The sequence below is a fragment of the Cavia porcellus genome, unplaced genomic scaffold, assembly GCF_034190915.1.
Source record: "Cavia porcellus strain 051 isolate PalLab524CR breed Dunkin Hartley unplaced genomic scaffold, mCavPor4.1 scaffold_19, whole genome shotgun sequence".
NCBI classification, from domain to species: domain Eukaryota; kingdom Metazoa; phylum Chordata; class Mammalia; order Rodentia; family Caviidae; genus Cavia; species Cavia porcellus.
This window is the reverse complement of record NW_026947502.1, coordinates 32,116,114-32,128,355: the sequence shown is the minus strand read 5'-3', so window position 1 is coordinate 32,128,355 and position 12,242 is coordinate 32,116,114. Positions and strand designations below refer to the sequence as shown.

At 45.1% G+C, this 12,242-nt stretch overlaps 1 protein-coding gene across 4 annotated transcripts in view; it reads left to right on the top strand.

Annotated features, from left to right (window-relative positions):
* The window catches only part of LOC100731481 (core histone macro-H2A.1), a 60,007-nt gene that overhangs the window by 23,972 nt on the left and 23,793 nt on the right, over positions 1–12,242 (top strand). For 2 of the 4 annotated variants that reach the window (XM_063230917.1, XM_063230915.1), the window contains exons 3-5: positions 5,240–5,346; positions 5,760–5,957; positions 11,719–11,826. In XM_063230917.1, coding sequence (XP_063086987.1) covers positions 5,240–5,346; positions 5,760–5,957; positions 11,719–11,826 — 413 coding nt within the window. Of the gene's footprint in view, positions 1–5,239; positions 5,347–5,759; positions 5,958–11,715; positions 11,827–12,242 lie in introns of all 4 variants that reach the window. The other 2 variants (XM_063230916.1, XM_063230914.1) reach the window with 1 other exon arrangement.

Genomic DNA, 12,242 nt, shown 5'->3' with positions numbered 1-12,242 from the left:
TGGACTGGGTAAGGACAGATTGAGATGTTTTCCAACAATCATAATTCTCCCTGTGTATGACATAAAAATACTTAGAATTCAGCAGGACTTACTTTAGAGATTCCTAAATAAGCTGCATTTTTATCTCGGTGGGAAGGCAGGAACGTGGACCAGATGCTGACTCTGAAATCTGTGGTTCATGGGCCTGATGCAAGAGACAAGTTTGTGTTGACTCAGAATCATCTCTGGTGAAGCAGTGGAGTAACTCATAAAATACTCTGCACTCAACCAAGAAAATACCTCCTTCACTGACTGCTGTAGGCTCTACTTTCTTTATGGAATGCAGGGTTTCTTTGAGGCCCCCAGGACTAGCAGAATAGGGAGATTTGTGATGGCCCAGAGTTCTGCCAAGCTGACAGTTCCACAGGCTTTCAGTCCTCACAATTCACCTCTTGGAAAGGTGGGATGGCAGTAGTTGGACAGGGCTACAAACACTTGGGGCCACCAAAGGAACTGTAGGGGCTGTGGTGTAGTCAGGACTCAGGAAGCTCTTAGCAATCATCCTCTGATTGGGGTTGATTGGGTTAATCAACCTTCCAGAATGGTGTAAAACAGTTCTGAACTCAGTGAACTGCCGATGGAAGGATAAGGAATTGAAAGAAATACAATAAACAGATTCCTTGTCATGTTGTTGGCTTTGTAGCAAATAACTGTTTTCTCCTTGGGATTACGTGAACATTAGTTTTCTTTGATTTCTGGTTGTTATTTTTCAGTCTTTCTTTTGTTAGACAAGACTCCTCAAATAGCTCTATAAAAGCCTCAGAGTCTTTCCTATTGCAAGGTTTGTATTTGGCATTTGGCTCAGCCTCCTCACATCACCTGTTAGCTGTTAGGAGTCTAATTCTGCAGAGCATGACTTCATCTCCCTAAAGGAAGATAGGCGAAATGCTTCCATACAACAGATACGGTTTAGTTCAAGATATTGTGGGGAGGGGGTGGGCACTAAGCTCTTGGTCTTAGGGTGAACTGGGAAAGTAGACCTGTCAAAGGTATTCATGTTCAGACAGCTGGTCTGCAGGGAGAAAGGCTGCCAAATCATGCTGTTACCCAAGGCTGTGGGAATCTTGTCAGGTTGCCTTGAAATGATCCTGTTCAATGAGTCTGGGGAATGTTTGGCACAGAGGTGCCTCCAAGCACTTGCTGTTCTCAGGAGGTAGAAGGCTGCATTGCTGGTCCTGGCCATACAGATGATAAGCCAGCTTCTAACTAGTTGCCAGACGTGAGGTCTGGCCAGTAATGGTAGACACTTGGATGTCTTGTAAATCAAATCTTAAACAAACAAAAGTATTTTGAATAGCTAACGAGATGGCTGGTATTGCTCATCATTTGATGTGTCCCCTTTGTCACGTTTCTAACTGGGGAATGTTACCACTCTTAAGTCATTTCCAGAGCTCACCACAAGCACTCTAGACCCCAGACCAATCCATTGTTGGTCACTGACAACATAAATTAAACTGTCCCTGGCTAAGAACACTGGAGAGTCTGGTAAAGGGCTCTGCTTCTCTTTCTGCTTGCTTTTTTCCAGTTCCCACTGTGGTTTTTTTTTATGGGTTCTATTTGTTTGGGTTACAACCACCTGGTCTTTGGATCCTGGAATCCAAGAGAAGATCCAAAGCTTGAGCTCTGGAAACCATGGAGAAAAGGACTTGTGCTTATAGATCTGATGTTCTCCTGGTTCTGTTTCTTAAAATCATTTTTCTCTCTGCTAGCCAGAAGCAAATACTTTAGAGATGCACAAACCTTCCAAAAATATGAACTGAACTGAGTGTAGGAAACCCTCCTGTACGTGAAAGTATAGGCGCCATTGAAGTTGGAGTAGAGGCGGAAGCTGGATCTGGTCTGGCCTAGCAGTGGCTTCTTGCTGGTGTGGCTACAGGCCTAATCATGAGGTGCAGTGGCAAGAACCACTGTGCAGCTGTGAGCCTAGGTCCTTGGTGACATTGTTCATTGTGTCATTTGCAAACAGAGGATTGCTTACTGGGAAGAAAACTTCATCAGGACATATCCTTTATTAGGATCTGCCCTGCCCCAATTCTTTGGCAGTCAGTTACCCTTCCCTTCACCCTCCCATGAACACAAACTCACCCTGAGTGCAGACAGAAACTGTCCCATCTGCTTGAGTTGCTGGTCCTTTGTGCCGCTACTTTTCCCCAGCAGCAGGCAGCCCTTTCCTAGCCAGGAAAGGCCTTTATGATTGCTGTTTCTAGAGGTGGGCAGAGGATAAAAAGGGCAGGTATTAAAATGTTTCAGCAAGGGGTGATTCATGCTGTAGATGCCTGCTTTTGTTAGCAGTCAGGATGTGTCCTCTGCCTTTCTCAGCTTTGGTAAAATATCCAGGCCCTTTTCCTGCTACAGTGCAAGGGAAGGGTGGGACATGGAACACACTTCATATAAAAGGTGTGTCTCTGAGGTGATCTTGTGTGTCCCTTGAGTTGTTGTTACTATGGTTACTATCCATCTGGAAAAAAAGTGTAAGAACAAACAGAAGATAACGCCCTTTCTCAGCTAGCTGAAGTGTAACTCTATGGCCTTCTTTGTTCCTCCTGGGCACACCCGCTCCTTCCTCCCCCAGAAAACTTAACACTTGCTCTTTTGTGGTAGGAGGCTGGGGACTGGCAGGGATCTAGTAGACTTGTGCAGATTGCTGGCTTTACAAGAAAGAACCAAGTCCTCGACTGTCAGGCTTCTCCATGAGAAAGCAGTGGAATGGTACTCTTTGCCTTTCTCTTTCCACAGACTTGAGAAGCCCCCAGCCATGAATATTCCCCCTTGTTCTTTGCCACTGTTCTGGCCTTCTACTGCATTGCATTCCAGCCCTGGAACCACTGATAGAGTCTCCTTCCTGCCCACTCACTCCCAGAGTCTGCACTCTTGAGGATTCAGACATCTCTGTTGATCACTGGGACACACTACTGCATTCAGTTACAGGGGAGCTTCAGTGAGACTGCCGGATAGGCCACCTTATCCCACTGTTAGCAAACTATAGTATGACACTGATGGTGCAGCCTGGTAAAACTGATAGGTAAAGATGGGAAAGGTGCGCCTTTCCACCAGTTGTTGCCTGTAACTACTAGCCTGCCAGGCATTGGTGGCTCTCATATGAGGAGAGCCCAGCTCAAGGACTCTGTAGAATACTTTGTAGCACAGGCACATGCAGGCCACACAGGATATCCTTGGGAGCCTGGAACACTGATGAGATAAACCTTAGGATGCCTCTGTGTTCCTCCCACCAAGCACAGGACTGTGTGTCTCAAGGTGATAATTACTGAACAAATGAATTCCTGAATTAAGGGGGAAAACCTGTTTCCAGTTTGACTGACTTTCCTCCCTGACGATATGAAAGTGTTCACGAGCAGCCAGATGGCTTTTCAGATTTACACACATGTCATGTAGCTTTTTTATTTTTTGCATGGGGTTTAGCTGTTAGTACCTCTTGAAAATGTACCTACCAAGTCATACCATAAATTTCAAACACACAATTTTCATTCAGCTAGCATTGTGTCCCTAGCCATTTCATGATGATTCCCAGTGCTGACTTTGCCAGAAAAATCTGGTGTTTACAATGTAACAAGAACATTAGAAATTCTTATGTACAATGTACAATGTATATATAAAGAGGAGGAAAAACGAATTGGGCAAAGAGTGGCCCAGAAGAACATCACAGGCAGGGCTGTGGTCTGAGCAGAAGAAAGCAATGTAAGATGAACTCTGGTATAGTCTGTATACCTCATAATAAAATGAGACAGAGATGTGACTGGAAGGTTACAAGAGAATTTTATTGCCAATTTTATTCTTAATTCCCATCTCCAGCGCTGTGGTAAATCTGTGGTCTTGAGTTGTGAGAGTGCTGCAAAGGACAGGTCAGTAAACTCTTAGCACCAACTCTGAGTTAAGCTTATACTCTTATAATTTGTTTTCTCCTCATGCTTTTTATTTTAAATTTCAAACATGTAGAATGCTAATAAAACACAATTTTGGAAAACTTTCACCTATATTTTGAAGTGACAAATAATCATAAAACTTGTGTAGGGTACAATGTGCTTTTTTATAGTTATGAGTTAATCAAGGTAATCAGCATATCCATTACCTATTTCTTGGTATTGAAAACATTTGAAATCTATTATTAGCTATAATCACCTTTCTGTGCAGTAGATGGCTGAAACTTACAAAACTTGACCAACATTTGACCAGCATTTCTGCTTTCCTTATTCCTGCTTCAACCCTGGCCTCTGGTAATCACTTTCTGCTCTCTACTTCTGTGAGCTCAATGACTTAGATTTCACATGCAATATTTGTCTTTTCCTTGCCTGGATTATTTCACTTAGACATTGCAGTTAAGGTCCATAAAATCCAGGTTCATCTACATTACAGAGGACAGGATTTTCTAAAAGAGGAAAACTCTTACGTGGTTAGGTTTAACCACTGTTAACATTTTGCCACATTTGCTTTGCTCTGTGGATGGCATCATAAGGCTTTACCTCTTAGTTCTTTGACATGTGCTTGTTCAGAGCAAAGATGTTCCCTGAAAGAACGTCACTACCCCTGCTGCACTTAGGAAAATTAATTTCCTAGTGTCTGATGCCAGTCCATATACAAACCTCCTCAGCTATCTCCAGAATAACTTGGAGGATCCCATGAAGGAGTGACACATTGAATTTGACTTTTATGTCTCTGTGATGTTTTTAAGTCACTAGTGCCCCCACCACTTTTGTTTTATATTGCTGTAATATTGATTTTTAGAGTCCAGTCATGTCCTTCGAGTTTTAAATCCAAATGTGTAGGCATTGACGTTTGAGTCAAGCAGCAAAGATTTCTCGAGGCCTTCTTCCTCTTGAACCCTGCAAATCCATGATGCATTACTGGAGACACAGGCCACTTTGCTGCCTCCACAAGACTGGCTCTGCCCATGCTTCCAGCACTGATGCCAGGCAGCCCTTTCTAGGAGATGGGAGCAGAAACTATTCACATCTCCCCACTTGTTACTTACAGAGTCACCTGCCCCTCATCCCTTCTTTCCTAGCCTCAGTTCTGTTCTCTCCAAAAACAAATGGATTGACCAGGGACCTGCTAGGTCCCCTTCATCTTGGCCACTGAACACCTCCATGATCGGTCTCAGGCAGCACTATCAATGGGAAGGTTGAGGACACATGCCACTTTCCGATGCGCTGATGTGACCACATGCTCTTCTCTGCCTTCACAGCGGAGATCCTGGAGCTGGCTGGCAATGCAGCAAGAGACAACAAGAAGGGACGGGTCACACCTCGGCACATCCTGCTGGCTGTGGCCAATGATGAAGAGCTGAATCAGGTACAGGGCTCTCTTCCACCTCCAGACACTAGAGCATTCCATCAGACCACCCAAGAAGCAGAACAATTTGCCAGGTTGTAGTGATTAGGTGGCTGGCAAAAAGCATTTTGGACCATAAGCAACTATCCTGCCTCTCTTGGCAGTTTTTCACTGGGAGTTGGGGCGGGATGGGATGAACAAGGTATTTGGCTCTCTCTGCAGGAATGATGTGTTGTGAACTGCATTCCAGTGTGGGACTCAGAGGATTTGATCCCTGTGTAGTGGATCTGAGTCCTCTTAGCACCCTCGTAGGTGCCATGGGGGCAGGAGCTATTCCAGCCAGAATCAAGAGCACATATAGGCAGGGATGACCTCTTGAAAGTCAGGATCAAGGCAGTCAGGCTGATCATCTGCTACTTCGGTTTTCCTACAAGCTGCTAAAAGGAGTCACCATAGCCAGTGGAGGAGTGTTACCGAATATCCATCCTGAGTTGCTAGCAAAGAAGCGAGGATCCAAAGGGAAGTTGGAAGCCATCATCACACCACCCCCAGCCAAAAAGGCCAAGTCTCCATCCCAGAAGAAGCCCGTGTCTAAAAAAACAGGAGGAAAGAAAGGGGCTCGGAAATCCAAGGTATGTGACCTGGCATGGATATGTAAGATAGAGAAGGGTGAGGGTGCAGGTAAACCCCTCAGGACAACCTCTCAGGGCTCATCCAACCAGTGGGCTGGGCGGGCCCAGGGAAGGGGATGTGGAGTGGGTCCCATGGGCTAGTCCAGCTGAAGTGGGCAATCGGGAGTCTTCCTGAGCCTGGACATGTTGGAGACCAGAAAACCCTTGTGGGTAAGGGAGATGGGTGATGTCTGTAATAGCCCCAGGCTGGGACAGCCCCTGTGCCCAGCCTTCAAGAATGTGCACATGCCTGTGGGGGAGAGGCTTCCCTCGCACTACACGGTAGCCACCATCCAGTCCTCCCCCCAGAGGCTGCTGTATGGTGTCCTAGTGCTCACTCAGTTGCACAACTCTCATGTTGCCGTGGCTACATGTCCTCCCTACCACGTGCTCCAACACAGCAGGCCACAGTCTCCCTTTTAGGAGTAGCTTCTGTCAAGCAGGAAAATAGATGCCCTGTTAAAGTGCTTATTCCAAGGCCTAAATTGGATTGAAGGCAAGGTTCTGGTTCTGAGCTTGCTTTGTGGCAAGGGGGAACCCCCTCATCAGCATGACCAATGTCATGTTAGGTGAAGAAGGCCAGTCTCAAGTGTCAGCCTCACAGACAAAGGTGCAGCACCCTGTTCACTGATTTGAGCACCAGCAGGAGACCAGAAGGTAACTAGAAGCCCATGGTCTTTGTTCTTTTCTTACTGGTTCCTGGCCTTTCAGCTGTTGTCAGTCTTGGGAGCCAGCAAACCGGGGACCATGTGATCAAAGTTTGGTCTTTAACAAAGTTGAACTTGAGGCTGCCCTGCCTTGAGGTATCCCCTAAGCATTCTTCCTTCTGGTCTCCAACTAGAAGGACGTTACCTGTGGCAGGAAGCGGCCTCTCTGACGTGTAAGAAGTCCTAGAAGGTCCTTGTGGGTTCTAATGATGCAGCATCAGGAAGGAACCCAGATCAGCTCCTCTCGATTCCTGGCTGGGATAATGGAAATACCTTCTAAGGATAGGCTCCAGGGGCCATGACCAGCCGAGCTGAGCTCCCCCAGCAGGCTCTGCCTTGGGGCTTGGCTTTCATTCCAGATGGGGACAACTTCGTTACCTCTCACCTTCTCCCTCTGTTCACACTTCTTCAGTTGAGGTGGAAGAGGTGGTATTTCCTTGCATGCCCTTCTGGGTGCAAAAAAAGACTCCCCTGAAAATGAAATCTAAATTCCTTTTGGCAACACACCACCCACTCCAAGCACAGAGTCTCTTCTGCTCTTTTAGTGAGAAACCTGATGTTGAAGAGCTTGCATTGCACCCTACTGACACGTCCTGGAGGAGGTTGGGGCGTCCAGGCAGGGACTTCACAGAATGCTGTTATGCATTCCTGCTAATATAAAATCAGTAGACTGACTGTTTCCCCTACCAACATTTGCAGTTGAGGGAGAGACAGAGTGGGAAAGGTGGAGCAAAGCACTGGTACAACCTTTTAAATATTGATAAAGGCACAGAGATGCCAAACCTATAATCTCTTGGAAACAGACACTAGGGCCTTCTTTGCCCACAAGTAAGGTTTTTTGTCCTTCGTACATGGTACTGGAGATCAGCAGGGGCAGAACTGTGCGCTCTCTTGGCATGGTACTTCCTTTGGCTTCGTCCCAAACCACTGGCTGCTTTCAGACTCACACTGCCTGTGATATTTGAGCACATCTGTGAGACGCCAACATGCCGGCAAACCCAGGCTGAGCCTTGTTCCCTGGTGACCCGCATAGATTTTGTGCTGTGACTTTCTGAACTTTCCAATTTGTCTTTCCTTTTGGACTTGAAATATAGGGAGTATATGTCTTTAGCTCCTAGTAGCTATATTTGGAACCTAGTGTTTCTAATAACCATATGCCAATAATCACTCGAACACTCAGCTTTTCCCTTGATTACAAAAGCAGGAAGTCTGTGATGGTGGTCTGTTTTTCTTCCACACAATAAAACACATTGTCTGCTTACTGTATGAGTATTTGGCTAACATTAAACCCTAGGGGAAGCTGAAATTGGAACCGTGAACAGCTAATTTTCAAAACATTTGTTTAATGTAAATTGTGATGTCAGCTCCCAGAAACAGCAGAGAACCCTGCATCTCCAGGTTTAACTGGAGTGTTCTGAAAATAACCTTTTCAGGGACATGCAGGGAAAGCCTTAGTGACACGTTAAAGCACTTGTAGTAAAAGGGAGATGGTATTTTTCAAGTGTCAACACTCGAATTCCAAATCATACTCTCCCTCCAATTCTATGTAAGTTGAAGGTTTTGAACATCTTGTTGTGACAGCTGAGTCAGCTGTGATAGAAAGTTAGAGAAGGCAACAAACCCCTTGGGGGATTGGGGAGCTGAGAGTCCAGAGTCCTGGCTGTGCGCTAGGGGTCGTTCTTCCTACGTGGGTGGGCTCAGGCAAGTCTGTGCCTCAGTCTACCTTTACCCCATAAGATGATAGGGTTCATTCTAGCCTTAGAATTCAATGACTATGCACATTGTGTAATGTTTTTACGTAGGTAATGTGGTGAAGAGTTTAGATAGCACAAAAGAATATACAGTAAGTAACTCTTGTTCACATGACAGCCTGTGTATTAAATTTTTATGTATTTTTTCAAAAAGCCTCTGAATCTAGATTTACAAGTTTCCATCTCACTTTCTTTTTTTAATGAAAAGAGTCATTTGACCTACTGATTTGGCACTGTAGAAAAAAAGTTAAAAGTAGAAGCTTTGGGGCCTGACACCTGGCTTCGTATTTCAGTTTGGCCATTTCCTAGCTTATCACCTTGGCAAGTTTTCTCTGATGTTCACTGTCCTCATCTGTAAAATGGAGCTGTTTATTACCCAGGGTGGTTGTGATTCTTCCGAGACTTCGTGTAGTGTCTGGCACAGTAGTAGCTGTTGCTGCTCTTTCTTTATTCTTCCATGTCTCTGTATGTACTGCTGCTGTTAGCACTTGATAGACTGCCTGACTGTCATGTTCATAGCATGTGAATCCCGATAGACCAGGCCTCTAAGAATGAATTTTGAGATTGTTTCTATCCTTCATTCTGACAAACAATGCCTGAGTAATTCACTCTATGTGGATCTTTGGGTTCATGTGCAAGTGTATGCATAAGATAAAGTCTTCAAAATGAACTTGCTCAGCAGAGCGAGTATATTTTTGACCTTGAAGCCTATAATTCACTTATAGGGCATTTAACTCTACTGAGAAATTTAAAACACCCTGATGCTGTTTTAACACTTGATACTGAGTTGCTTAAAGGCAAGATCTGAGTCTACACACACTAGCTACCACATCAGTAGAGGAGGGTTGGCAGTGAACACGCTCCTCGCCCTCTCCAAGTACTCAATGAGGGGCAGGTACGTTATAGATGGCAGAGATTAAATTCTGCAATAAAAATCAATGGCCATGGTGGCACAGGCAGTGTTATTTTACATAAGTAGTGAGACTGCTTTGTAAAGTGACACATGAGCAGAGGCCCAACACAGTAAGATTCTGGGTCATTCAAGTGTCTGGAAGCAGAGGGCTCCTGGCAGGGGACCAGCAAGTGGCCTTGAGGTGGGAGTGTGCTTGGTTCTTTCCAGTGAGAACTCAGTAGGCATTGTCTACAAGGTCTCTAATATTTGTGTAGCATGGTCCCCCTTTGGCAGTAGGGAAGCCTGGGGGCTCTTCTCGGTATAATGATTTCAAACGCGTAAAATAAACCACCTAAAACTCGGGGAAACAATTATACCTGAATCCCTGGGATTACACCTAAATCCCCAACAGTGTTTACTAAGAAACATGATCTTTAGAGGATCTCTTGTAAGATAGTTTTTGCCAACAATTTGGACAAAAAATGACTTAGGGGTTTTCATACACAACCCTGTAGTATCCCTGAGCCCTAACCCATCCCTGTGGGAGGACCTCTTGTGAATCATAAAAATATACTTACTCCTTACTGCCTGGTAAAACTCCAAGATTATTTTGACAGAGCCTCTTTATTCTAAGGAATAAAAACGTATACTGCATATTGATTAGTTTTCTGGTAGGGGATACCAAAGAAAGAAATTGGGTCTCTTGAGAAAATACCATGCTGACAGAAATTCTGCTGGCCTTTTAATGAAGCTTCACATGGTTCAGACATCTGCATAGAGAAGGCCTACATAAACTTGGGTTGATGGTTTCACATAAGTTTTTTTCGATGCTTAGTTTAGCATATTCTTCAGCAGGCTAATTCTGCCCCACTAGATTTTTTATTACTCAAAATAAATCTGGGTGCATATCTAATATGAGGTACATTAGCATTTATGCAACAATATAAAATTGTAAAAAGCTAATTGTTTTGGAGTTTGGTGAGGTTTCCTGTGCCCAGGTGGAGGAAGCTGGGATAAGGCAAAGAATCTACTACTTAATATCACCACTCTATAAAACAAAGCATTTTAATGCTTAAATACTAGGAAGGGACATAAATTCAGACAACAGGCTTTATGAACAGCTTAGACACTGTTATGATTGAAATACAGCCATGTCTTACAAGACAACTGTGCTGAGCTTAATCATCCCTGGTGCCCCATGAGGTGGGAACCTTGAACTGAGGAGACCAAAGTTCTTTGCAAGTGAACAGGCTGCAGAGAACAAGGATTAAATGGCTTATTTTCTCCTCTCTAATGCTTTGCAGCATGGCCTTCATTGTCATGACCATATATTTAATCAGGAGTTCCCTGGCCTTTTTGTTTTGCTTTGTTTTCTTGAGACAGAGTCTCACTATGTAGTTCAGGCAGTCCTTGAACTCACTGTGTAGCCCAAGATGACTTTCTGATAATAATTAGGGGAAGGGGGGGCTGGGGATTTAGCTCAGCGGCATAAGCACCTGCCTTGCAAGCAGGCGGTCATGAGTTCGATCCCTGGTACCGATAAAAATGAAAAAGACAAAAAAAAAAAAATAATTAGGGGAAGGGAAAAGATAAAGTGTTTAAACAAAAAAAACCACCACTCTTCGCATTAGCCTCCCTCTACAGGGTGTCTTAATGGAGAACATCCTGAAATGAGCTAGACCTATTTGTTGTCGTACAGGCTTCATCCTTAATGCAAATATGCAAAACTCATGGACCCCTCTGAGGTTGCCCCACACTACCAGTGTTCACTCCAGGATGTGGAAACAGAGTGGCTATGGAAGCAACCCCACCTGCCACCCCGTCCCATCAGGTGTAGGAGAAAGTACTTGAAAAAGATAGGAGTGTCTGGTTCATTTAAAATTTCCAGTGCCACCCCTCGCTCAGGCCCTTGCAAACGATAGGGCATGTGTGCTTCTGTCTGAATGTCTTGCCATGCGGAGAGAGCTGAACAGCATGCTAAGACTCATGCCACATAGGGGCCACCATGTACCCCTTCTCCACAGCTGGCTTTATGAAGGAAAACAGACAAGGACCTCCGTTGGGTGGTAAAGATTGGAGGGTTGAGTCTTTGGTTTGCTTTGACTTTTTGAGAACAGTGAATTAAAAGACTTCCTTTTTCTCAAATTTGAATAAAGTCCAGATACTTGAAAGATAATTGAAAAGACATTCACTTGCTTTGAATTTATAAAAATGGCTCTATCATAGATCAGAGCTGGTTGTACTTTAGCTCACCAGATTCTCTTGAATATCATGAGCAAGGCCTACATGCTGCCTCTCTGCTAGACAAGCCCAGACTTACGTGGCTCCTGCTGATGCAGCCAACATTCTTACTCCTCTATTTGTCCAAGAAGAAACAGGGAGAAGTCAGCAAGGCGGCCAGTGCTGACAGCACTACCGAAGGCACACCAGCTGATGGCTTCACAGTCCTCTCCACCAAGAGCCTCTTCCTCGGCCAGAAGGTAAGCAGATGGCTTCAGCCCACTCCAGAGCCCTGGGATGGACTGCAAGGAGGGGTTCCTGGGACCACTCCTGGCCTGGTGGGTGGACAGAGCAGCAGAGGATTTTGGGAGAGCAGTAAAGGGGTGGTTGTGGGAAAGAAGGATGAAGGGTCCAATGGGACCTGGGGGAGGAGCCCCTTCTGTGGGATAACCCGGTCATCAGAGGGCACAAGTTGTGCAAAGGGAAAAATCTAGCTGGCAGCCCCCTTGTTCTGGTGGGCAATGAAGGTAGAGCCCCCTAATCTGATCCCCAAGGATTGGGATTGTTTTCAAGTATACTAATGGGTGCACTGGGGGTTTCTTCAGTGAACTACCAGATGACTCTAAGCCAATTGTTTGTTTTAACCACGGGCAATATATTTTCAGCCATCCCAGTG